This window comes from Alosa alosa, chromosome 3, assembly GCF_017589495.1.
Source record: "Alosa alosa isolate M-15738 ecotype Scorff River chromosome 3, AALO_Geno_1.1, whole genome shotgun sequence".
NCBI classification, from domain to species: Eukaryota; Metazoa; Chordata; class Actinopteri; order Clupeiformes; family Clupeidae; genus Alosa; species Alosa alosa.
Window position 1 is genome coordinate 21,220,358 of NC_063191.1, and position 27,390 is coordinate 21,247,747.

General features: G+C 50.8%; 1 protein-coding gene across 3 annotated transcripts in view; it reads right to left on the reverse strand.

The window, feature by feature from the left end:
* Positions 1–2,542: 2,542 nt before the first annotated feature.
* hdac4 (histone deacetylase 4) overlaps positions 2,543–27,390 on the reverse strand; it is a 144,781-nt gene continuing 119,933 nt past the window's right edge. For all 3 annotated transcript variants that reach the window (XM_048238391.1, XM_048238390.1, XM_048238392.1), the window contains 7 exons: positions 26,488–26,607; positions 25,735–25,832; positions 16,906–17,024; positions 14,706–14,839; positions 4,225–4,309; positions 3,944–4,085; positions 2,543–2,858 (listed from right to left, as the gene is read on the reverse strand). In XM_048238391.1, coding sequence (XP_048094348.1) covers positions 2,819–2,858; positions 3,944–4,085; positions 4,225–4,309; positions 14,706–14,839; positions 16,906–17,024; positions 25,735–25,832; positions 26,488–26,607 — 738 coding nt within the window. In that variant the 3' untranslated portion in view covers positions 2,543–2,818. The remainder of the gene's footprint in view (positions 2,859–3,943; positions 4,086–4,224; positions 4,310–14,705; positions 14,840–16,905; positions 17,025–25,734; positions 25,833–26,487; positions 26,608–27,390) is intronic.

Sequence of the window (27,390 nt, forward strand, 5' to 3'; positions counted from 1 at the left end):
CAGCAATTATCGCTTCCTTCCTCCATGTTGGTGCTCCACTTCGCCCCTGAGCCTGCCCCTCAGGTCTGCCACCAGTCGGACACTGGGTTAAAGGTAGTCGCCCGAAGGCTGTGGGGGGTAGAGTTGAGGCAAAAAATAAACAAAAAAAGTCGATCAAATCTACCTGACCATCAACAACAGAACCATGAGAGAAAGTTCTGGAGTGGTCACGTCAAATGAACCCCCCCCCACCCCCACAGCATGCACGCTTGTGTGTATATATACAGATATATGTGCCATATATATGTTTTAATACACAGACACACGCTTGTGTACTTCCTTAGAAAATAAAAAATAAAGATGTGGTCATTTTTTTCATCTTAAAGATTTTCATGCAGATTGTCTGAGATGTGTACATATGTATATATATATGTGTATATATATTTATATATATATTTATTATATTTTCCTCACAGTCCTTTCAGATAAGTTTTTGCAATGTTGGTCTGGAGAATTAGCTGGTGGTCAGATTACTTCCTTGTTAGTGTCATGTGACACACACATGCTCAGTAGCACCTGCCACTCCTGAAAACGTCTGCGTTTTGCCAACTGTGCGAAAGCGCCTGACGGGAAAAAGGTAAACCCTACACACGGTCACAAGAACAATCACCAGGTGGCACATCTGAAGGCTCAATGGCAAAAACAAACACGAGAGAAAAAGAGTTCTGAAAATGGTAACCAGCCCTTATCCTCTTGTTTGAAAAGAGTTTCTTTAAAAATGGTCCATCTGCTAAGTGATGTATTTTAAGAGTCAGTGGCCTCTGCTGTATAGTGCCCTTATTTGAATTGTATAAGAATCTGAATACGTGACATTCAAAACACACAAAGCCAGACAGACTCTGACTTATTTTCTTTTGAAAGAGAGTAGGCAAAATATAAATAGTTGTCATTTTTAACGCTTCTAGTAAACCACAAAGAGATTTTCTTGCGTATTAAAAAATAACCTTTTATAACTTATCTCCTATACTTGCAGTTAATGGCACAGACTTAATCTGCTTGATAGCAAATTCATGCTTTGGAATTATATATATATATATATATATATATATATATATATATGTGTGTGTGTGTTTAGGTTCCTTTTTCAGTTTAACGTCTATGGCCTGAATAGCATTCAAATTCTGCAGATGGAAGTTGCTCTACTAAACCACATGCTAATTAACTCTTCACAGGAAGTGATATGTATTTTGGTTGAGTTCTTTTTTTTTTCCTTAATGCGAGAAGCTACATTGGGCAATGTTAACCTTCAGAAGCACCGCAGAGCGAAAAACCTGAAATCTGCTTCAACTACTTTAGCTCTGGTTCAACTGGCAACTACCTTACAAGCCATATATAGTTTCTTTTTCTTCTGGACAGCAAAGAGATTGAAGGTAAGCAAAGTAAAAGGAATCAGGTACACAGAGTTAAATAACATAAAGAAGAGGAAACTAAAGAGGAATAACGATCATATGGTGTGTGTGTGTGTGTGTGTGTGTGTGTGCGCGCGGTTGTGTGTATGTGAAAACACAAAGCTGTCTTGTAGGGCATTCCTGGTAAACATGCTGAGGGTTCTTCCTGTCCATTGGCCAACCAACGGCCTGTCCCGCCCATCTCACCCCTCCATAAACACAGAGAGGGGGGGGGGAAGGGAGAGGGTCCTTCTCATTCTGTCATAAGTTTAAGGCAATGTTCTTCTGAATTCATCACAAAATCCAACAGCTTTCCACACAAAAATAAAAAGGCACAATCTCTCCATGTCCATGTTCCACATGCAAGTTTTTTTTGTCCCCAACGGAATCCAGGTCCCCTCGAGTGAACTCCGAGTCCTCTCCCATCGAACGCAAGGCCTCCTGCACACAGCTTTTCAGGGTCAAAATAAACGCTGCCTCTCCCCGACAGTCTCGTTTGATTCATGTCCTTTTTTCTTCTTTAAATCAGAAAATGTAATCACTATCATGATATTTTATCATCATCAAGCAGTAACTTTCCAGAACTTTACAGAATAAAGTAAAAAACATTTCTGCAGCTTCATCTCTTTGAAAGCACAGAACAGGAAAAAACAAATAAATGGAGAAGAAAGAAGTTAGAGAGAAAGAAAGAAATAAAGAGAGAGAGCGGAAGAAAGAAAGAAAGAAAGAAAGAAAGAAAGAGAGAGTCACAGCTGAAGTTGCTCTTTGTGGCAAATCCCATGTCTGGTCATGCCGACGTCTCTGGGAGCTTGCCGGTGAGCTTGTCCATTAGTTAGTTAGTTTGTTTTTGTTTTCGTTGTGTTGCACGGTGTTCGTCTCAAAGCACCGGCGCTCAGCATCTACATCTCAAGGAAGGTGGGAAAAAGTGATGATGTCGCCGTGGGATAAAGAGCTGGTCGGTCGGCGGTCAGGTCAGCTGCGTCCCGTCCGAAACCCAGACACCGTTTCCCTTAGTGGACACAGCGAGTGGTGTGTCAACCTGGTACGAGACACCCCACTTTCTAGGGGACAGATCCCAGCCCCCCCCTTCCCTCCCCCCCACCTCCCCCGACCCTCATTTTTTGAACAAAGACTGCTTCAAAACGGCTGAGGGTACTCATGGGGTGGGGGTGGGGGGGTATTTAGTGTCTTTTTGACGAGTTTGGTTGTAGGTTTAGATTCCGTTTTGAGGATGAGTTATCATGTTTTTTTGGGTGGGTGGTGTGAGATGTCGTTCAGTCTGCCGTTCGCCGGGCCTGCAGCCACAAACGGAGGAGTAGGAGCCAGAGAGGAGCCGGCGGAGGGCTCGTCAAGCAGAGGAAGTCACCACAACAACCGCTGCCCATGCCACTCTACAACGGTGGCTCCTCCTCCATGGGCTCGTCCTCGGGCCTGTGGACAAGATGACGTCATCATCATCATCATCATCATCATCATCCTCCTCCTCTCCTCCACTATTTTGTCAAGACGGAGAATCCACTCATATCAAACATGACATCACCTGCCAATTTCACTAACTATGAAAACTGGAAAGACACAAAGTAGTCAATCATTATGGCTAATGTAATAAAACATGAAAAAAAACGGCTGACTATTTAAATAATCCAATCATCCAGTTTCAATATATTTTCCACTTTGTTCCTGATATGTGACAGCACTGCGATCACACACTCAGTGGCTTAAATGAAGAGACAGTCGTCATATAACACACTACCCCCAAAAGTCATAATTTCCCATCAATCCAGAACACAAACACACAAAAGAGCATTAACTCCACACAACACACACACACAATATATAGGGGGGCTTTAGAAATACTGATTATTTAGTCTGCATTATGAAGCCATTTACTCACTGATAATTTAGTGTGTGTGTTTGTGCGTGTGTTTGTGTGCGGAGAGAGAGAGAGAGAGAGAGAGAGAGATCTGGAATATCCCAGCATCTGTGCTCAATGCTCCCTGTGTGTTTTCAATTAGGGCTCTGGCAGTGAGCTGCTCTCAGAAGCACAGCTCTGCTGGACCAGTGCCGCCTCACCAGCGGATATCCTCAGGGAGCTGCACACCAGCCACACACTCCGCACTACACGCACTCGCACGCACGCACACACACGCACACACACAGGCAGACACATACACAGACACAGAGAAACACACACAGACACACACACACGTGCATGCACAGACAAGCGCATGCACACACAAACACAGACACGCGCATGTACACGCACACCATGGAGCAGGAGACACCCAGGAACAGGTACACTGGATATCTCAATCTCTCTCTCTGTTGCTTTTCCCCCAATGTACCTGTGTGTTTTACACATGTTGCTTTTCCCCCAATGTACCTGTGTGTTTTACACACGTTGCTTTTCCCCCAATGTACCTGTGTGTTTTACACATGTTGCTTTTCCCCCAATGTACCTGTGTGTTTTACACATGCTGCCCCTGTATTAGACAGACAGCCCATGCTGCACTCACCTCTTCCCAAGCTGCTTGTTGGCCACAGACAGGGAGGCCATGGCCGTGACCGTCTCTGCCTCCTCCGCCTCACGCCTCTGAGCGTCCAGCAAAGAGCAGCCTAATGTGGATGCAGGGCGCTGCAGACAGCGCCAGTATTTACCTGTGACACACACACACACACACACACACACACACACACAGATAAACATTCACAATTCTGAAAAGGGTGAATAAAACAAGAGAGCAGTGTGTCTCTGCTGGCTTTGTGGATGTGCATTGGCTGAGGGGGCTGCACTCACTCTGAGCTTCTAGAACCTTCTCCATGGAGCGCACAGCATTGGGATTGGGTCTCTGCTGCAACACCTCCTCAGGGAGAGGCTCCAGCTGTGGATACACATCAGAGAGAAACAGAGAGAGAGAGAGAGAGAGAGAGAGAGAGAGAGATAGAAAGAAAGAGAGAGAGAGAGAATTAGTTTAGTTCCAACTGATCTCCCAAACACTCTCCACCCCCAATGAGTGGTAATGCCCAAGGATCTCTGTGACATTTCAATAGGTTAGGTGTTTCAGCATTAAGGGCACGCAGGAAAATGCAGCCAAATGGCCTTAATAAAACATAATGGGAACATTGATTGGTGAGGAAAAAAAAAAAAGCAGTAAACAAAGCAACAAGCCCAATGAATACCATTTGGTGCTCCTCACTGCCGTTTCATGGCCACATTTGTTTGTGCCAAGAGGAAACATCTGAAACTGAGACTCCTTTCATTTAGAAGATGTAAAGCACCGCTGGGTGATCGAGCCGAAGTGTGTGTGTGTGTGTGTGTGTGTGTGTGTGTGTGTGTGTGTACACATGCTTTATGTCCCAACAACAGCCATCAGGGTATTGAATGTCAACAAAGGGGTGAGATGTTTGAATGCTTGCTTCCCCAGCACAAACCACACACACAAACACACACACACACAAAGTGTGATGAGGGCCAACAGATGTGTTTAACATCCCACTCCGAGCTAAAAGGCCTGTCTGCGCTCAAACAATGGTGGGCTTTGTGCTGAGTCACTCTGCGTGGAGCTCGGAGGTGCTGGGGGTGGACGCGGCTGGCCTGCGCTGGGCTCCTGGGTACAGGCAGTGGAGGCAGCAGGGCATAGCTGAATTCCTCCTGTCCCTTCCAGGACATTCCTGCCCCAGCGCTCTCCACACCACACCACACCAGTCCAGAACGGCATGCAACAGACTGGACGTCAAATTCAGTGTCAGAAGCGATTAATTGGAAAGATGAATACTGAGATGAATGGCAAAAGATGTGAACAGTCTTCCGTTCTCCATCCAAAAAAAAAAAAGAAAAATGGACATTGTACACAAGAAAGAATGTGAGGCCAAACTGATGGGAGATAGTAGTGTGCGTGTATAGCCAAGGCAATGCTGGAGTAGTGTGCGTGTATAGCCAAGGCAACGCTGGAGTAGTGTGTGTGTATAGCCAAGGCAACGCTGGAGTAGTGTGCGTGTATAGCCAAGGCAACGTTGGAGTAGTGTGCGTGTATAGCCAAGGCAACGCTGGAGTAGTGTGCGTGTATAGCCAAGGCAATGCTGGAGTAGTGCGCGCAGTATAGCTGAGTAGTGATAGGTATAGCCAAGGCAATGCTGGAGTAGTGCGTGGTATAGCTGGAGTAGTGTCGGTATAGCCAAGGCAATGCTGGGAGAAGTGCTGGTATAGGCAAGGTAATGCTGGGAAAAATGGTGTGTATAGAAAGGCAATGCTGAGTAGTGCAGTATAGCCAAGGCAATGTTGAGTAGTGTTGCATAGCCAAGGCAAATGTTGAGTAGTGTGCGTGTATAGCCAAGGCAATGTTGGAGTAGTGTGCGTGTATAGCCAAGGCAACGCTGGAGTAGTGTGCGTGTATAGCCAAGGCAATGCTGGAGTAGTGTGGGCAATGTTGGAGTAGTGTGCGTGTATAGCCAAGGCAATGCTGGAGTAGTGTGCGTGTATAGCCAAGGCAACGCTGGAGTAGTGTGCGTGTATAGCCAAGGCAATGCTGGAGTAGTGTGCGTGTATAGCCAAGGCAATGCTGGAGTAGTGTGCGTGTATAGCCAAGGCAATGCTGGAGTAGTGTGGGCAATGTTGGAGTAGTGTGCGTGTATAGCCAAGGCAATGCTGGAGTAGTGTGCGTGTATAGCCAAGGCAATGCTGGAGTAGTGTGGGCAATGTTGGGAGTGTCGCGTGTATAGCCAAAACAATGCTGGAAGTAATAGTGCGTGTATAGCCAAGGCAATGCTGGAGTAGTGTGCGTGTATAGCCAAGGCAATGCTGGAGTAGTGTGCGTGTATAGCTGGAGTAGTGTCGCGGTATTATATGAGGCAATGTTGGAGAGTGTGCGCGGTATAGCCAAGGCAACTGGAGTAGCTAGGGGCAACGTCTGAGAATATAGCACAAGGCAACGCTGGAGTAGTGTGTGCGTGTATAGCTGGAGTAGTGTGCGTGTATAGCCAAGGCAATGCTGGAGTAGTGTGCGTGTATAGCTGGAGTAGTGTGCGTGTATAGCCAAGGCAATGTTGGAGAGCAACTTGCTCCACAGGAAGACAGAAGAAAAGAAGCAAGGAAAAGAAACACAGGAGGAGGGGAGAGAGAGAGAGAGAGAGAAGAGAGGGAGAGAGAGAGAGAGGGAGAGAGAGAGAGAGAGAGAGAGAGAGAGAGAGAGAGAGAGAGCGGGCGAGAGAGAGAGGGAGGGAGTAAAAGAGAGAGACAGAGGGAGGGAGGGAGGGAGAGAGAGAGAGAGTGCGCACTCAATGCCTTTGGGCAAGGCTGGAAGCTTTGGTTTAATTAAAGCAAATATGAGGAGGAAGGGGCGGGGGGGGGGTGGGTGCTGAGGGGACGTCAGGGCGGGCCGGCCCAGAGAGAGGATACTTTAATCCGGCTGTGGCACGACACGCGGGCCCATCGAAAACCCTCTCAAAACCCCCAGCGCTTTCCGCCAACCTCAGCCCGCACGGAGCCACATCAGCCGCTACGCGTGCTCTCCACACACACACACACACACACACACACACACACACACACACACATCTGCACACTCACACGCATACAGTGGATACAGCATGCACTGTGATCAGTGTCCAGATGGAGAGGCAGAGAGAGCCAGAGAGCGGGAGGGGGCAGAACTACTCTGACCATGGAGCAAATCTATAACATTTTATCAGTCATGTGCAAGTCTCTTATGTACATATAGAGCATGCACACACACACGCACGTACGTACGCACGCACACACACGCACCCAAAAAGGATGTGAGCAGAGCCACTTGGAGCTGGCACGTGTGTGGCTGCTGCAGGGTGTTGAGTAAGTGCTTGGATGGGCAGCAGCCCAGTGAGAGGCAGAGGTGAGTCGCAGCACACACACACACACACACAGGGAGCTCAGCTGGGACAATAGCAGGCCTTGTTCAGCCGCTGGCCCCCCTCACACTCCCATCTCCGGACGAGGCGTCACTGATGCACCACACAGCATGGACACACACACACACACACACACACACACACACACACACACACACACTCTGCTCTCTACTCCTCCTGTAGGCGCCCATCTCCAGACTAAACCGTTTTGTGTGCTTCTCCCAAAAATGAAAAAGTCAATGGAGTGCATGGAGTTGGGTAGGAGAGTGTGGAATGTCTACTGCAGCCTATGAGACTTTGTGGTGTGTTTGTGTGTGTGTGTGTGTATGTATGTGTGTGTTAAATGTGTGTGGCCACTTGTTTATCATGGACCTCTTCCAGTCCCTATCTACTCGGCCATCTCCCATGTCCCCCTCCTCCCCCCGCATCTCGCCCCCTCTCTCTTTCCCCCTGGTTGTCTCGCCCTCCCCTAGCTGCAGCGCCCATCTCCTGGCCTGGCAGTGGCAGGAGCACGAGTGGGCCTGGAGGGGGGGGGGGGGGGTGTGTGGCTGTCCATCAGGCTGACAGACGGTCCTGCCGCACGCCCATAAACTTTAATGGGTCTTGTCAGCGCGCTCCGGGCTGCCTGGCAGGTATGAAACACATAGCGCTTGTCGGCATCCACCGTGACGCTAAGGGTGGAGGGGTGGGGGGGGGGGGTTTATTTGGGTTTCTCCCTCTTTTAGTCTTTTTCCTTCCCTTTCTCTCGTTCCCTCATCCTTTCTTTATTCCACCCCCCCACCTGCATCGTGAAGCCCTTTCCCTTCTTATTCCCTCAATGCAGCAGCATTTATAAAAAAAAAGATGATTGAGTGAGAGGTCATGACACACGGGGCGAGTGATGAAGCCAAAGAGCGAGGGAGCAAGAGAGTGAGAGAGAGAAAGGAGTGGGGAAGAGTGAGAGAGTGAGAGAGAGAAAGGAGTGGGGAAGAGTGTGGGAGAGAGAGAGAGAGAAAGGAGTGGGGAAGAGTGTGGAGAGAGAGAGAGAGAAAGGAGTGGGGAAGAGTGTGAGAGAGAGAGAGAGAAAGGAGTGGGGAAGAGTGAGAGAGTGAGCAAGAGAAAGGAGTGGGGAAGAGTGAGAGAGTGAGCAAGAGAAAGGAGTGGGGAAGAGTGTGAGAGTGAGAGAGAGAAAGGAGTGGGGAAGAGTGAGAGAGTGAGTAAGAGAAAGGAGTGGGGAAGAGTGTGGGAGTGAGAGAGAGAAAGGAGTGGGGAAGAGTGTGAGAGTGAGAGAGAGAGAAAGGAGTGGGGAAGAGTGTGAGAGTGAGAGAGCCGTCAGCCTGTCTCTGGCTGGAGTGTAAATTGCGCTTGTCTGGCGCGTATGTGGCCTCCTCGTGAGCCGGGAGGCTGCCAGGCCAGGCCAGAGAGGATGCCACGCGAACCAGAGGAATGCACTTTAAAAGGACTTCGCCAGAGACACCGTCTCACCAAAAGACCCAGCAGGAAATTGGACTTGTTCAGCAGACTACACAAGAAGGCATTCACAACCATTTCCCCTTACTGTGGCGGTTGGGGAAAAAAAACGGAAAAAAACAGAAAAAACAAACAAAAAACAAAACAAACCCCCCCCCCCCCAAAAAAAAACGGTTTGCTGAGGTTGGTTTACCGTGTGTACTGGACCGCGTTCATGGAAAAAAAAACCTTGTATCAGATTATTTTGCCAACCTCCCTGGCCTTTGTGAATTTCTAAAGCACACAGGACTCCACGCACTAGGTGAAGCAATGCATGTTTACAGTAACTATTGTGTTAACATCAGCATAACCTCATCGCCGAATGGTAACAATTAGCCTATTAGGCTGTTGTTTATCAAATAATTGCTAACGACCACAATTTGGAGCGCAACATCTGCTTGCACACATTCATCAATTAGTCATGAGTTCAGAGGTGACTAATGTCGGAGCCAATGCATCATTCATGAGCTATTCAACTATAAAGGCCTGGAGATTACTCACCGAAAACCTGCACCTAAAAAAAGAGGCTAGTAAAGTCAGCACGGCATTTATCATCTCCCCTCTCTCTCTCTCTCCTGCACTCCTTCTCTTTCTCCATTTTCTTTTTTTCTACCCTCTCGCTCTCTCTCCATCACTCTCTCCATACCTACAAATTTGACCCACTTTCAAAAGGGAACACAATCCTCATTATAGCCAAAGACTTCTTGTCTTTTACCTGCCAATAAAAGGCAGAGGATATTTCTCACTCTGGAGCCAGCAGTAAAACGCATGATATAATGACCAGTCACTCATGTGTGCTCTCTCTCACACTCATACACACACACACGGAGTTGTACAGTCAACTCCTCTGTGGGCACTGTGCCTTGAAGGGCATTTGGGGGCGGGCCTGTCAAGAGTGGTGTCCAGCGTGACATGGCAAGCCCAGGGGGGAGAGAGGATGCAAGAAGGGGAGGGGAGCAGAGAGCAGAGCAGAGCACAGCAGAGAGGAGGGGAGAGGAGAGGAGAGGAGAGGAGAGGAGAGGAGAGATGACCAGAGGAGAGGAGAGAAGAGGAGAGGAGAGGACAGGAGGGGAGAGGAGAGGAGAGGAGGGGAGAGGAGGGGAGAGGAGAGGAGAGATGACCAGAGAAGAGGAGAGGAGAGGAGAGGGAGAGGAGAGGAGAGGAGAGGAGAGGAGAGATGACCAGAGGAGAGGAGAGAAGAGAAGAGGAGAGGAGAGGAGAGATGACCAGAGGAGAGGAGAGGAGAGGAGAGGAGAGGAGGGGAGAGATGACCAGAGAAGAGGAGAGGAGAGAAGAGGAGAGGAGAGGAGGGGAGAGGAGAGGAGAGGAGAGGAGGGGAGAGGAGAGATGACCAGAGAAGAGGAGAGGAGAGGAGAGATGACCAGAGCAGAGGAGAGGAGAGGAGAGGAGAGGAGAGGAGAGGAGAGAGTTTGGTTAGCTGTGATGCTGAGGGGGGCCGTTTTGGGTCAGGCAGGCCGCGCTAATGCGTAGGCTCGTGACTGTGCATTTGAATGGGCTACGGCACCGTGTAGAGGTTGGGGTAGCTGACACAGCTGCGGCCCCTGGAGTGAGTTTGGCCAAGTTCCCTCCGCACACACACGCAGTCAGACACTCCCATCACACACACACACACACAGACAGTACAGTTCTACATACACGCACATTGCTATACACATTCACATGCTGATGCAAATCCATCCACACACAAACACACCAACCTTTCTCCCCTGCTTCTATCTGCCTCATCAACAGCCGCCGGCCTGCATTCCTATGCCATTACAGTGTAGGCCTTTGGTGGGGAGAGATTATGATAAAGCACTTGCTTCCTGCCATTCTGATTAGAGACGTCGCTCCCCCCATCTCTTTTCTTTTCTTCTTTCCTTTCCGCCCTATCTGTTATCTGGGGTGTGTGTGTGGTTTTTCTCTCTGTGTGTGTGTGTGTGTGTGTGTGTGTGTGTGTGTGTGGTTTTTTCTCTGTGTGTGTGTGTGTGTGTGTGTGTGTGTGTTTTTTCTCTGTGTGTGTGTGTGTGTTTTTTTCTGTGTGTGTGTGTGTGTGTGTTTTTTTCTCTGTGTGTGTGTGTGTGTGTGTGTGTGTGTGTGTGATTTGTGGAGCTGGAGGCCATCGCAGTAATGAGCTCTCGGCCTGCACTTGCTCAAGCGGTCCGTCGGCTGAGCGCCGCCGCTGCCAAAGGCCCGCCAGAGGAGGCCATGAAAAATACAAAAAGTGTTGCTCCGCCGATCAAGGGTGTCCGAAGTTGGCCCGCGCCACGGCGGCTTGCTGTTCAGCATGGCGACGACACAGTCGCTCGGACCCAATGAGCCGTGCACCCGAGATGCTTAACGACCTGCTCACGTTGGATATTTTAATGCGTGTGTGTGTGTGCATCAGTGAAAGTGAGAGAGCGGCTGAAAGAGAGGCAGAGGCAGAGGCAGAGAGAGAGAGAGAGAGAGAGAGAGAGAGAGAGAGAGAGAGAGAGAGAGAGAGAGAGAATGCTTACTTTAGCTCAGTGTTGTGCTGGGTGGGTAAGTGTGCCTAGCTGACTGTGTGCGTGTGAGCAAATGTTTTCCTTAGTTCCTTAGTGTTGTGATGCTGATTGGGAGCCTGTGTGTGAGAGAGACTTGTAGAAATCTATGCTTGTGTATGAGACTTGGCGAGTATACGTGTACGTTTGTGTGTGTGTGTGTGTGTGTGTGTATATGTGTGTGACAGAGGGAGACCTCTAGTGAAACCAGACTCTGACGCTGGTTTATGACGATGGCTTCCTCCACTACTTCAAATGATTCCCAATTTCCTTTGATTACCCGATCTGTCTCCCTCTGCCTGACCCTGTCTGCCAGAGGTGTGAGCCTAACTGCTTTCACATGTGTGCCACTGACAGTGTCCCCAGGCAGCAGGGGGTCGGGGAGGGTGTGGACACAGGTCAGAAACACAACAGAGATATAGGGGAGAGAGGGCCAACAATTCAGAACAGAAAGGAGGGGTGTAAATAATGAGAGCATGAGAACAAGATGGAGCACGGGCGAGAGGAATCAGACACCAGAGGTGGGTACCCCTGTCTGCACCTCAGCCACCGCGCCGAACATCACACGCTTCCCCCCCGCCGTGAGCGCTCGACAGGGTGCGCTGAAACAGGATCCCCCAAACAGGCCGAGCTCACGCACTCTCCCCCTCCGCCTCCGTCGCTCAGCCTCCACCGCATTCATGCCCGCTCCGCTCATCACGACACGCTCCCCCACCCACCCTGGGCGAGCCAGCCAGGGGGAAGAGAAAAAGAGCCGCAACGCCCCAGCAGCACTTTCCCTTCCCAGAATGCAGCATGGCGGTGACCCCAGAGTCCTCCTCAGACACCGGCACAGGTAAAGCGATTAGCGTTATTGCATTAAGGCTCCCAGCCTGCCTAGCGCCCCCTCCTCCTCCTCCTCCTCCTCCCCCTAAAGCAAACGTTGGTTCAGCTCAGGGCTGTTAAGATCTATTTTCTCTGACAGGTCTTGGAAACAGTGGAGGGGCTTTTCTGCTTGAACTTTTTCTCTCCTTCCTTTGCTTTATTCATCTTTCTCCTGACAGGGGAAGGAGGTGGCGACTGGACATTTTGGGGGCATTTTGTGGGCAAAGTGAGCGAGCTGAGTGGCAGGGCAGTGGCAGCACCACCACCACCACCACCCTGAACTGAAAAACCCAGAGTGTGTGAGAAGTCACCATGACTGAGCGTGTCTCTGGCTTCCTGCCGCAGGGGCCTGAGAGAGCACACACACTTTTACGAGTGGAATCATCCCGTCTTATTGTTTTGTTTATTTTCCTTCTCATCCAAGAAAATCCACATGGAGTTGAGCCATCTGACGTTTTTAAGAGTTCCGGGAACTTATTTTTACAGCCTCGTCTAGAGAGCTGTGATAAGGACTTTGGGATAAGAAAGTTGGAGGGAGACGGAAAGGGAGGAAGAGTGAGAGAGAGAGAGAGAAGGGAGGGAGAGAGAGAGAGAGAGAGAGAGAACACTAATCACCCCCCAACTCACCCAACTTTGAGGACCAAGACCAAATTTTTCTCCACCGTAACGTACATCTTCCTTGCGGTCACCAACGACAGCCAAGCAGGAAGCTGTGTAAAGTTAGCAGTAGTGTCAGGGTGCGCGCAGACACAGATCCGTGCCTTGCGGCTGGCCGGGTTCACACCAGTGATCCATTTCACAGGCCTCTTCCACTGCAGGCGGGCGGGATGCTTTCAGCAGGATCTCTCATTCACTCTCTCTCTCTCTCTCTCTCCAGTAAACACACTGGCGGGGCGCGTCCGAGGAGCGCCCAGTCACTCTCTCAAAATACATCAGCTTTACGCCTGTGGGGCCTGCCGCCTACATTTAGAGCTGGACTATGGTGGCCTGTCTCTCCCTGCTTGACCGCATAACCACTCCGTGGCACTATGGCCAGTGTGGGCAATGGCACCACAGACCCGTAACGGCATTAGCAGATGAGCCAGCAACTATATATTTATCTAATCCACTGGTTTGGTGTACAGCTTTTGGCTCTGCTCCTGCATGTATCCACAGAGGCGCGCTTGTTTAACCGTGCCACCACCCAATGTCCCGGCGAGACGGCGTTGGTGGAGACCGCATAAGCGCATCTGCAGATGGGACAGCACCTCCGGAGGCTGAGGCTGGACGCAGTGTGGAGCCTAGAGGTTGGCTCAGCTGGACAGGCCTTTGTTTGTTTGCGGTGTTTGTGCACAAATCAAACGCCCACGTGTGATCGCCGGTATCCCAGAACGGCTCCCTTTTTTATTTTAACAGACGACAGCAGCTTACACTGTTCGCAGGAAATGGACAAGTTCCAGACGTGATCTATTAGTAAAATGATGATGAGAGTATTTCTTTTCTTTCAATGTAATCTTGCCGTTGCCATGAATCACAGAGGATGGTTTGTATGGTTTCGGCTATGGCCAGCACACTCCCACAATTAACCTCTGATTTTTCATCTTGACATTTGTTACTTCCTCTCTCGCCATTGCTTCCCATCCCCCTCACTTGGCGCTTGTGTCCTCCCACGCAGGGTGTGGAACACACAGAAAGACACACAGAGAAACAGAGAGAGAGAGAGAGAGAAAGGGAGGGAAAACTAGAGATAGAGAGAAAGAGAGATGAAAACAACTCCACAGGGTCCCTCATGGTCAACTGAGGGGGAATCGCTGGACGGGAGACATAAAAACGCACACTCTCCCACTGGAGTGTGATTACAAAGGGAGGGGTGAGGGCAGGCCCTCTGTGTGATGCTTGGCTCGGGGCCCCGGTAACATCACCCCTCTGGCTGCGCTGAGGGCCAACGGGAGGGGCCCCAAACCGGCCGCCGGGGCCCACAGTCCCACAGGGCAGTCCCTCCTCCTGTCACACTGTTTTCCTTACCTGTCCAAACAGAGCCCCAGACGAGCGGCGGGCTGGGGTCCCCGGGGCCCTGGGCCAGACTAGGGTGGCCTGCGCTCAGGGAGATGAGGAGGGCTGCCACAGGGGCTGCCCACAGGGACCAAACTCTGTCACTTCAATGACTGTGTTCAAAGGACTAGAGTGTGAGAGTGTAAGCGTGTGTGTGTGTGTGTGTGTGTGTGTGTGTGTATGTGTGAGCGTGTGTGTGTGTGTGTGTGTGTGTGTGTGTGTTTAGACTGCAGTGGCCTGACTCTTTATCCCTTCACCTCTTCATTTAGCAAACTGTTTACATACAGTATGTACACACATCAAAACACAGAAACATGCAGACATACATTTTCTCTGATGGACGCACTAATCAACAACCCCCCACACAGCCTTACACACACACGCACAAGCACATACAAACATACACACACAGACACACACACACACATATGAGTGCACGCACACACACACCCAACCTTATTTTTTTCGGTGAGGCTGTCTGCAGTCTTACCTCGTTTCCCAGCAAAGCAGAAACACATGCTTCGGAGGCATCACAAATGGCGGTGAGGTCGTGCCCCCCCTCCAGAGCCAGCACCAGACGGCCCCCGGCCAGCCCCATCAGCTGCTTGGTCAGGTAGCCAAAACCTGCGCAGGCACAGGGGAACAGGAAATGCGTGCAGGGGGTTAGAGTTCGGCTCGGTGACTCCGCTGCTTGGCCCCCGATCAAAGAGCACAAGCAAAGACATGGCAGAGAGGGTGGGGGTTGGAGAGAGAGAGAGAGAGAGAGAGAGAGAGAGAGAGAATGAGAGAGGGAGATTAAGAAAGAAAGAGAGAGTGGAGAGGAGGAGTGGAAAGAGGAGAAGAGGCGGGTGGAGGGAAGGCATTGGTATTACATCATATTTTCTCTTTCAGAAAAGAAGAAAAGAAATGAAGGAAAAGAAGGCACCGGGGGATTTACTGGGCCTAAATGCATAATACGAGCCAGGTTTAATTTTAATAAATGTGGCTTTGCGTTTTGGCTGGCCTCCCCTTTTGATCTTGGCTTTAATATATGCACCCTGCCATAGTTGCAGCCCACTCCCTAGATTGTGTGCGTGTGCGTGTGTGTGTGTGTGTGTGTGTGTGTGTGTGTGGGAGACTTTGTGTTTCTTTCCTTTTTTGCCAGGGGGCTGAATTCTAAGGATGCACTTTTGCAAAGCCCTTTTTGCTGGCACGCCTTGGGGCCTGGAAGCCTGGAGCCCTGCTCAGGTCGCCTCGGCTCTGCACACTGGCCTGCTCGAGCGCGAGGAGGAGGAGGAGGATGAGGAAGAGGCTGTACTGTACCATACTGCATTGCCCCCGCTGTGCCAGGGGCTCTGGGTCTGCTAGTACACTCTGTTCTGTGACCTGTTTGGGATGCGGTGCAAACTCACTGACGCACAGTGCACTGCACAGTATCACTTACACTCGGCCCATCCTCAGGCTAACCACAGCTGTGGTGAGGATGGTGTGTGTGTGTGAGTGAGTGAGTGAGTGAGTGAGAGAGAGAGAGAGAGAGACCTGAAGAGAGAGTGAGAGAGCGCAAAAGCGAGAGAGAGAGAGAGAGTAGGAAGAGGGATGCACATGAATATGGAGTAGCACTGAGAGAAATATACATCAGGTTTACAGATACGCAGAAGTCTACATGTGAAAGAAGTGAAGGAAAAGGCAAACAAGCGATCAGACCTTTAGACGTGTGTGCTACTAGCACAGGTTTAACACTGTCTGAGTTGTCTGTGTGTCTGAGTCTCGGTGGCAGCGTCTGACTGATGCACACCATGGGGGGAAGATGGAGATGGGGGGGGGGGGTGGAGGGAGCAGAGGCCAGTGCTGTCACAGGCCATTGAGTGGCGCTCAGATCAGCACGGGGCAGCCATCTGATTTAAGCCCTCTTTTATCGGCACGAATGGCGCAAGGCACAGACCGGATGAGCGTGGTCTGGGAAAAGGCTTTCTCCACCGCCAGCGTGTGCCCCCGCCCCGCAACAGTCAACAGCCTCTCTGTGCTCCCCTGTTTGAAAACGCTCGTGCAGTGGCAGCAACTGAGAGAGATGTAATCTTTCCCCACTGAGCTTTGAAAGTCCGAAAGTGGCCCACTAATCGCATTAGACCGAGGGGTATGCAGGGCACTATTTAAAGGTGCTTTAAAATCGCAATTAGCCGAGTACAAACATGGGAGAAGAATGCTATCTGCAGGTCAGTATTTGCAGGAAAACAATTGAGTAGATAAAGTCAAACGTCACCGGAGTGGCATTGGAATAGATTCTGAGGTGAGCATGTCCCTGAGGCCCAGGTCTTGAAAGTGAAAAGGCCACAAAAACAAGCGTTACACTTTTTCTGAAGCGAAAAAAAAAAGAGCTGGCCTCTCGGTCCAGGGTCTGGGCAGAAGTGCATGTGTGTTAGATTCCTCCTCTGGCTCTGACCACAGATACAGGCCACAATAGGGGGGAGAGAAGGAGGAAAAATACATGAACCAGAGAGAGTGAGAGTGAGAGTGAGAGTGAGAGTGAGAGAGTGAGAGTGAGAGAGAGAGAGAGAGAGAGATAGAGAGATAGAGAGAGTGAGTGAGAGTCAGGGGGTGGGGGGTTAGGTTGTGGATGCAGACACATTTTTTTGGCTTTGGTGCTGAGAAAAGTGGGGGTGTTCTCTGCTGTCCTACTGAGTGGCAGGAGTGGAGTCGGTGGGAACACTCACATTTGGCGGTGAGGCGGTATCCTCCCAGGGGTGGGGGGTGGCCCTCCACAGCGTCAAATCCCGACGAGACCAACACCACGTCCGGAGCAAACTCGTTGGCAATGGGCATCACAACCGTTCTGTGACGGAAACAAAAATAAACATCACATTTACGATCATGCAGTCGCACGCTCATGGTTTCACTACTTTGATGTGCACCTCCAGTCCCACTAGTCGTGCTTGTGCCACAGAAAATAAAACGCCTTCCCCCATTCAGATCACATTTCCCAAATAACACACTCACTCACACTAAAACTCTGCAGAACATCCAACATCCTATGACTTCAGCGTGGGTGATCATTTGCGAGAGGAATGTGACTTTACGGCCCGTTTCTGTTGCGGGCTATGACTCCCTGCCTCAAAAAAAAAAAAAAAAAAAAGAAAAAAAGAGAGACTGAAAAAAAGAAAGAAAGAAGGAAAGAAAGAAACGCCTCGTCGAGCAGCTGCACAAGCCTTCTTGCCCCAGGGCTGGCCTGCAGCGTGGAGGCCTTGCCTGCCGAGCTGCCTGGGGGGGGGGGTGGATGACACGGCGGCTGGGCCGCTCGCATGCCGTGAAATAACTCGCAGCAGACCCGCTGCGCTCTCTGGGGGTGCGGGTGAGGGGAGAGATGGCCTCCCGACGTCGGAAAGGTCATCAGCGAGTGTCAGACAAAACGAGCTGCAAGGAGGACAAAGAAGATGTGCGCCTTGATTAGGTGGGCGGATGTTATGACCACTCTTATCTGCGCCTTTGGCCTGGCCTGGACTCTCCTACATTCCAGTGGCCGTCGCAGCTGTGAGACTATATTAAGATGGTGGAGTTTCAACGCTCTTCTCCAGCTGGGACGCAGAGAGGAGGAAGGCGAGGAAAGGGAATGGAGAGGAGAGGAGAGGACAAGAGTGGGAAGTGAGAGAGTGGGGAGAGGAGAAGAGGAGTGGGGAATGAGAAAGGGAAGAGAGGAGAGGAAAGAGTGGGGAGTGAGAAGGAGGGAAGGAGAAGGTTTGGCCACAGGGCTGTGCTGGAAGCAGCTCTCGGTGGAGACCTTGTCAGACTCAGCTGAGCGCTGGGTGTAGAGCACTCAGTGTTTTCTCCCACCCCACCCCCACCACCTGCTCGCTCTCGCATGCTGTGGGCAAAGATGATGTGTGGTTACTCTGGCTCGGCTTTATGGGGGCACTTACAGTAATCCTGCCCTTTGAACTCCTTGGCTTGGAGACGTGAATACACTGGCAGCAAATATGGCAGCTTTATTATTCTAAATCGGACTAACACCCATGTCTGGTTTAGTGAGGCCTATGCTCGCTCTCTTTTCTCTGATACTCTAGATTTTGGGGTCTCTAAGGTTCAGTCAGAGACGGTTGATAAAGTTAACTATAGAATCTTTGGTTCAGTGAAGACTCTCTCTGCAAGAGTCATTTCACACAATACACAACTGTAGGAACTTTTGTGTCCGTAGCATGTTTGCTTATTGTTGGTGAATGATATGTACCATAAGTACGTCATTATCTGGGTGCGTGGTTTAGGCTTGCAGGCTTCCTTGCAGCTCGGTGCACCAGTGGTGGCTGTGTGCCTCAGCAGAAGCAGCAGCAGCGCCGGAGGCTCCGGTGCGGAGCCCTCTACTTTCCCCACCTCAGGAACATGGCGCTGGCCTGCTGGCCCGATGGCTGTGGGTGGGCACTGGCCCAGGAGCTCCTGAGTGGGCCGGGCCAGGCGGCTGCAGCTGAGCCCGGGCCTCATTCTTTCCATCCTACCCGCGCCACAATTACAGGCTGCGCCAGGAGCCTGTTGCACCAACCCCCATACCTCCCGGGCCTCGCACAACACCGCACATCGCCTCGCTGCTACCCCAGCTGTCTGTGCCCCAGGCCAGGGTGCCCTCCGCAGAGAGGGCTGGGTGTATTTTTAGGAGGTCCGAGACTCCAGAGGAGGGTCTGATGGGAGATCGCCTGCGTCACTGACCCAGCTGGGGGTAATGTCAAGCGGGAAGCGAGATGAGAGCTGTCAGCACAGTGTGTGTCACATAAAAAAATATAAACAAGAGCAGGAAAAAAATAAGAAAACAAGAACTGAAGGGCAGCTGGGAGTCAGGCAAGGGCTCCTCAAACCCCCACAGGCTTTCCTTTTGCTTTTCTTCACCAGAGGTTTGGTCTGGGCTTTCTGCAAACGTCACAGATTACATAATTCTAAGTATAACCTCGCAAAAACCTCATGACAGCTGTCTATATAAAAGCACGGTGGACGACCGCACTCTCAAGGAGAGCTTTATGTCCGACATGGAGGAGTGTTTTTCTGGTAGAGAGGGTACACATGTGTTTTCCCAGTGAGTCGACTGTTGCACAAAGAGCCGAGTTTCCTCCCACTCTCAAACTTCTCCCCGAGCCTGTCTCCCTCGGTTTCCACCACAGGTGACACTTCGCTGAGGGAGGCCCACTCGACCTGCCAGGCCACTGCGGCTGTCTGACCACAGCAAAGCGCCAGGCCCCCCCGTCTCTGCACCACTCCACTCCGACATGAAAGACCAAGGCTCTTTGGAGAAGAGGACCACAGGCGTACCAGGAGCAGCCACAGACAGAGGGGGTGGTAGAGGATGGGGGATTTGGGGTATGGCGAGACCGGGTGGGGGGTTGCTTAGGAATGACAGCAGTGCTAGGGGTGGTGGTGGTGGTGGTGTGGGCAGTCATCCCACCCCCTCAACCCTCAGCGCCTCCACAAGTGCTTTGATGTGAGCGGGAACAGGCACCCTTCAAATATGCTAGCCTCGTCAAATTCCTGCCGTCACATCACCTTGTCTTCATCCGACAGGCGTGACAGTCCTTGATGATCAATTATCTGTCCCAGCATTTATGAGTGTTTTTGACTGTGTGAGACTTAAGACAGGGGCTGCGTGTGAAACGCACATTAAGGAGATTTCACAACGCTCCCAATGAATCAGACAGCACCAACGTGAAGGATGAAAAAGGGGCCTCACTAATTACGTTAGGGACACTTGAAATTTATGGCTCACATAGTTAGAGCAGGGGTGGTGGCGATGCGTGTACAGTATGTGTGTGTGTGTGTGTGTGTGTTTGAGAGAGAGAGAGAGAGAGACTGCTCCAACTTGTATGTCTGCAGACTTGTCAGCTCGTTTCTATGTTTTATGGCCGCCTGCTGACGTGTGCAATCATTCCTGAAGCTAACCGAATCAAATTGAACAGTGATGGATGAATCATTGTCTGGACCACACAGATATGCAATGAATAAAAGTCAAGCCAGACTTGTAACCCTTTCAACTTTGCCTCTAGAAGACGCTTGCTCCCTGACTAGAGTGTGACCAGACCTTTGCTTTCATCAACTGAGAGACAGACACGTTTAGTTCTAAATGTGGAAAGTTTGCTCAGGTGTGTGTGTGCTTGTGTGGCTGGAGGAGAAAGAGAAATGGCTCCCCTGGGATAAGTGGTCTTCAGGCCCTGGGTGACCTCCGTGGGGACGTGCTGTCAGGTCTCTTAGCGGGGGAGCATGAAATGGAGGAGGTGGAAGAGCCAAACCTCTGGGGACCATATTCTCACAACTCACCACTTCTCATCAGAGGGTTGGGCCTCTCCAAAATCCCTCTGACCTGGTGGTGTAATCTGCACACCTCACGCACACGCTGAGCCAAAAGATCCAACGCACCCTGGTCCACCTGGCCCGCTCCTCCAAAAAGCCCTCTCGCTATCTAACCTCCCCGCATCCTGGGGCTTGTTAACTGAGGCCGAGCCTCATAAAGGAGAGGAGATCAGATCTGCGTAGAGCGGAGGAGGAGATGAGACGAGACAAGAGGAGCGGAGCGAAGCGAAGAGGAGCAGAGTGGGGGCCTCTCCACTCCTGACAGGAATGGGAACAGACCATTTTGGCCCCTTTCCTTTTATCCACGCTGGCTGTCTCAGTGGGATCTTCAAAGGCTTGAGTTGCTGGAGCTCAGTGTCTGAAGCTTAGGGAGAGCGCAGGCCTTCAGCCCTTCCAAACTCGCTTGGCAGAATCTCTCCCTCTCTCTCACACACACACACACACACCCACAGACAGAGGCTTCCCAAGCTTAAATGGAAAGACCCCCTCAAAACACCACAGCAATCTGCAGATCAGCAACATAAAAGGTGGAATGAAGCACGCAGAGACCTCCGTCTTGAGGCCTTCTGGGAGCATACCCTTGCTCACCAATTAGAGGCATTCTTGTTAGGTCGTCTTTGGGGCAGAGCATGGTACGGCGCTCAGAATTCTGACACACAGTCATGACACGGCTTCTCTCATCACTCCTGTGTTATTCCAATCCGGCGATGAAATGAAGGAGACTATCCATTTCATGGTCAAATAAATATTTGGAGAAAGAGCAGGCCGACTGGATGGCGAAACAGGAGAAATTCTGCATGAACTCCATGACAGAGTAATATGAGAGGAGAGTGTGAAATGTCTCAACCCCCCCACCCACCCCCTTCGACACTATGAACCAACATCAAGAGTAATGGGAGTGAGAGACCACTTATTTCCAGCACTGGGATGAAGTGGCTGAAGACCTGAATGCAGTCATTGTGCTGCGGACCAACACTCACAAGCACAACGGCAGTGGAATTGAGTGTGATGCTATGATGTGGCTCTCTGGCTATCCTGAGCTGGCTGGTCCCTGAGCCTCCACCTCCTCACCTTCGTGTCTTCCCAGTTCCGAGGCAGCCAGTGCCGCCAGGAGTGAGTCAGAGGGAGGACTGGCTGTGCACGCAGAGGGCGTGGAGCAACACTTCAATCCCTGACAGATCCCCTCTGGAACACAGACAGCCTGAGCCAGAGAGTGAAAGAGAGTGAAAGAGAGCGAAAGAGAGAGAGAGAGAGAGAGAGAGAGATGGAAAGCCCAGTCCCTGATGGATCCAGCAACGCTATCTACAACAGCCGGCAGTCTTGAAGTGCCCCGATCATCCTGCAGTCACTCACACACCCTCTGCAATCCAACTTGAGGCTTCTTCTTATTACTCCCCCATCCCTGTCTGTATCTTCACTAAAATGACACTGACAAGAGACATAAAGACCTTCTTCTCTCAGAAGATCCTTCTTCTGCTCCTCCACCCAAACTTAACCCCCTTCCTCCGTTTGCTAAATCCCCATCCACTGGCTGTGGCCAAGCTACCCCTCCGGGGGAAGAGACAGTTATGCTTGTTGCGTAGAGGAGGATTTCTTGAGCACTTGGAGCCGGTGAAAGGAAGGTTTGAGCATCAAACTGGATGTGCTTGGCTTGAATTTATGACCGGTAATTAGCCATAGGCCATGCAGATTTCCCCTTGAAAAGGTCTGAGACAAATTGTGGGTCTTGGGAGTAGGATTGGGGGGCTCTGAGCTTTAAGGAGGGGTGGGGGGTCATGAGGCATCTGAAAATCGATCCGTGCTTTAATGTTACCTAATCCTCAGACAGACGCCTGCCAGTAGAGGTTCAGGTGACCACTTGGGGCTTGCTTATTAAAAGAAATCACAAAAAAACACAGGACTTGTTAAACCACATCGAGGGACCCACAAAGGGTTAATTTTAGCTATGGTTATCTGTCAGGCTCAAAGGCTTTTCCCAATCGCTCCACTTGTAGAAAACAAAGAGAGAGAGAGAAAGCGAAAGATTGAGTGAGAAAGAGAAAGGAGGGAGAGCAAGAGAGAGAGAGGGAGAGAAAAGAGGGAGAGCGAGAGAGAGAGAGAGAGAGGGAGAGAAAAGAGGGAGAGAAAAGAGGGAGAGCGAGGCAAAAAACACTTCAAAGCCCTGTCATCTGGCATTGCGGAGAGCTGGTTTGAATTAACTTCAATTCTCCTCTCTGTTTCCAAGTTCATGGTGAGAGTGCCTGGGCTTCTGCTTTTCATTACAGCCAATTTTCTTATCTTTTTTCTCCCTCTCCCTCTGCATCTCAGGCTTGATCCCCTGCAAATGCAACGTGGCACTGGCTTGGGCTAAATAAGAAGGTGCTGCCCGCCAGGCACGCATTGTCTCACCGGGCCAAAACAGCACAACTATGAGAGGAGAGAGAAACAAGGGGAGAAAAGTGGGGATGGGTGTGTGTGTGTGTGTGTGTGTGTGGGGGGCTGGTGTGAGGAGGGGGGGAGGAAAGGGGGAAGAGACAGCGAGATATATGAGCTGTTGTGCTTGCCCTCCCCACTCCGCTGGGAGCAGTAAATATGTGAGCTGAGAACAGAGCCGTGGCGGGGCAGAGATGAGAGGATGAGGATGGGATGGGGGCCTGGGGGTGGAGATTCCGTCCAACTCCATCCTCACTGGCCCCTGTGAGCCCACTCGGGCTGAAGTATACCACTGGCTGAGCAGGCGGCCGCTGGTGCTCGGGATGCTCTGCTCCTTCTCAAAGGGACACCTTCACACGCAATGAGGTCTCGCCATTACATAACAGGCAAAAAGTCATGATGAGGTGACGTGGAGAGGACTTCGGGAGCTTTCGCAAAGCTTAAGAGAAGGGTTTGTCTTGATGGATGCCCAGGGACATACATAGGCAAGTATGCTAAGCTGCTTGCTCACTGGCTCTACTCTGTCCCACAGTTGTACTCAAAGGCACCTTGGCAGATCCAACCTGTTCAGGCTAGTGGCTTGAAACAGGACAGCGTGCTGTGTGTGGCAGTGAAGTGGCACTCCGATAGTGGAGGGGATGGGGCCCATGGGGTGGCACTCCGGTGGTGGAGGGGATGGGGCCCATGGGGTGGGTCGGAGCGGGAGCGGACGTGCTCCAAAATAGCAGCGGTGTTTATGTGAGCCGCGCATGAGTGGTGCAACCGGGTTTCCGTTCCATGCCAAGGCTCGAAGAGAGAAGCTGGCAAGGGGTTAGGCCCGTGTGAGTCATATGGCAGAGAGAGAGAAGGAGGGAGGGAGAGAGGGAGGGAGAAGGAGAGAGAAATAGGGCTGTTCATTCACAGCCATGCTCATTCAGAAAATGAAAGAGAAGGGAGAATGAAGAGAATAAAAAGAAAGAATGAAAAGAAAGAATGAAATGAGAGAATTGAAAGTGCGACGCAGGGAGAGCCTGTAGCTCCTTGCGATCTCTTGACAGTCTGACTAACAGCTGACTCACACACTGACACACACACACATCGACACATTCTCACGGCCTCAAAGAGGGCAGCCTGTGCATTTAACATTCATTCACAAAAATGAAATGAACATGAATCACAGCCCGCTGGCTCATTCACATGACTCAATGAGAGATTCACACAATTCACCAAAAAGTCCAAATCACGACTCACTGAGGTGGTCACGATTCAGAATTAAATGTAAGAGTTTCACAAAAAAAACTCTTGAGAAATATGATTTCAGCCTGCAAACAACTCCATCAGCCTTGAGGGAGATGTGACTGAGATGTGGTCACGTACTGAACGTGTGGGGCGGGTGCGTGACTGGTCCTCACCGCGGGTCAGGGAGGCAAAGTGCCTGTGACCCAGCTGGCATCGTTTAGGCCATGCGTGAGGAGAGCGTGCCAGAGGCGGCGGTGGCGGCAGAGGGGAGTCCGTCAGAGATGCGCCCCGTCTGGGGGAGATTTACGGCCGCACTTCCTCGCCGACAGCTCTGTGGGGGTACGGAGAGAAGGAAGGTTGAAAAAGAAAAAAAAAACCCTGAAGGAAAAAAAAAGAGGTGTGGAAGACGAGTTGGAGAGGGGAAGAAGACGAGTGGGCGGAGGCGATTATCCTTTGTGCTTTTTATCGACCAGCCGACGGGCTCACCTGCACGCGCAGCCTGAACGCGTTGAGCGCGGAAGGCTGCTTCAAAGCACGCCCGAGGTGGGGCGGCACGAATCGGACCTGCACCCTCGTCCCTGGGGGGGCGGAGAGGCATGGTGGGAGGGGGGTGCAGAGGGGTTATTAATAGGCTCAGACAGCGGGGCTAATGGATCGCAGTCCTACTGGCACGCCTTGAAAGACTTCCATCATCCATGCAGATAAAAGAGAGGGATTGGGAGGGGGGCTTCACGTCACGAGTCATTGTTTTCAGAGGAGCGCAGTTCTCTCTCCCTGCCCCATCACCACCATCTTCCCCTCAGCTCTGATATGGATGAACGCTTCAAATCTCTGTGAAAATGAGGCGAATCCTTAAAGGGTTACATGGATGCGTGTCACTCAGATGTTGAGTGTCAACACTGACGTTGCACAGCATAATAACTTGGCTTGGCAGCTCAAAATGTCCTCTTTGCACGCCCATGGTTTCTTTTAAGGACCATGAAGTTCAGTAGCTAAAAGAGCTCTAAAACAGGCTTGTTAACTAAGCTGCCATTTCAGCAAGGTCTGGGTCCCCACCTCCCCTGCTAAGCCTTGATACGGAGGCTTATGGTGCTGCCACCTTGTAGGACCTCTCAGATTTCATCCATCCACAGGCTCTTTCTTGCGAGCTCTCAGAGCACTCCACTAACACCAGGTGCTGCCCCCTCTCTACATCTGGGTGAGGAGAGGCCGCTGGGCAATAAATCCTGCCCTTGAGAGGGCCGCCTGAGAGACTCTCGCCTTACATGAGCAGCCTGTGGGATGAGTGCTTTGCCAGAGAGAGGCGCGCAGTGAGGCTCGGAAAACTCACATCGAAGGCAGGAGAAAGACGAGTGAAAAAATAAATCGATTCATTTATTTTAATAGGCCTCCAGTGTCCACCTGCATGTGAATTGTGTTAATCCATGTTACAGCGCCACCATGAGGAAACAAGAAATGAATGCTTCCTATGTTTAAAACTTAATGTCACACACATACATCACATGTGAGTGCAATGTCACGGATCGTGGAAGAGGAGGTGCTTGGGCCCGTCATCACCGCTTGCGGCTATATTTTAGATTGTTGTGGCAACTCACCTGAAAGCTGCCAGGTAATCGGCATCACCCATGGGAGGATCCAGGCCACCGGTGAAGGCCATGTTCACATTGAAGCCAACGCCTGGCCCACTGCCCACCTGGGGAAAAGCACACACACAAACAGAGACTTGAGTCACAGAGACACATTCCATGTTTAATACCACTTTGAATAACTGTTATTCAAATATATTGAGAGAAATACTAATAGAAGTGCACAGATATGCATTGTTTCAGCACTTAAGACCACTATGTTTTATCAACAGTGCGGCAGAGTGTGGCTGAGGTTTGCTAATGATCTGGTCATTAAAGTCCATATCAAACTAAACTGTCTTCTGGGAAACGGCATAATTAGGGAGGTGTCAGGGAAAAAGCACTAAAGACAATATTACGGAGAGGAGTAATTGGATTTGCTTCTCATTATTGCCAATGCGCCTCTGACTAACAACAACATTTAGCCTTGCAATCGAGTCAATTAAGAGCCAATCCTTCAGCGAGGGCTGGTTTATGCTGCCAGGCTACGGGGTTAGCGATCCCCGCTAAAATAAGATTAAAGGATACAGTATTAATGAGGGCTGCCTCAGAGAAGAGGGCAGATTGAATCAGCGGCAGCCTGCCGGGAGGATCAGTTACTGTCTTATTAAGGAGAGTGCACTGAGGAGCTCCAACACCAACCGCTAAGAGCCGCGGAGGACGGTCATTTGATTGGCTGGTGAATCCGATCAGAGGGTGACTACTCCCACCCAAAACCTTTACCTCATCAGGTGCTCCACTGCCAGGGAAGAAGTTGCCATCGTCGTATCGATGGAGAGACATGTACAGAATGTTGGGGTCACTGTAGAAGGCCTGCTGGGTTCCGTTGCCATGGTGAACATCCTGCAATAGGGAAATCATCACTCATATTTACACTATTCGTTCTGATCAGCGCTGCTTTAACAAGGAATATATTTGACCACAAGTTCCTCCTTCCTAAGCTCCTATTCTGTGTGCCACTGCAGGTGATGCAGAAAGTAAAAAATATTTTAGTACGATAATGACAGCATCAGATGCTGCGCTGCAAAATACATTTGTCTGCCTTAAAGGCTCTCCCGCCGAAATGAAAACACAGTAAATGTCTATTTCAAGAAATAACCTGTTAAAGTTGTCTCTGTTCATAATGTCATTTTTTCAGTGGGGAGAGTTTTCCGCGGCTGCTAGCCCGCGCGTGTTTGTGTGTCTCGCCGGCCCCTCGGCGTGTGAGCGGCGGTGGCTCAGAAGCGCCACCGTGACAGACGGGAGGAAATGAAAGCCATTTCAAAGGCACCGGGAGCCCCTTCAGCCAGCCGGCCGAGACACTAGCAGTGACGCCACCGGCCTTCCGCTACACGTGGACACATTTCATGCTGCCGCTGTGAGACTGGACAGGGTCTGGCGTACATAAAGCCGTCTGCCCCCCTCCCCACGACCTCCGAATGGCCTCTGAGATAAGATGAGCCTGCTCAGTTGATCTTAATGTACATCTCTAGTCCTGCCCTGGAGTAAGGTTGGTTTTGATATGCTGCTCATGTCAACAGGATAATTCAGCTGGAAGGTTTCCCCATCTTAAATACTGGAGCTCGAATTTGTGGATGTGCAATGCTTTTAACTAATGGGGATAATGGAATTGAAGTGGTAGTAATA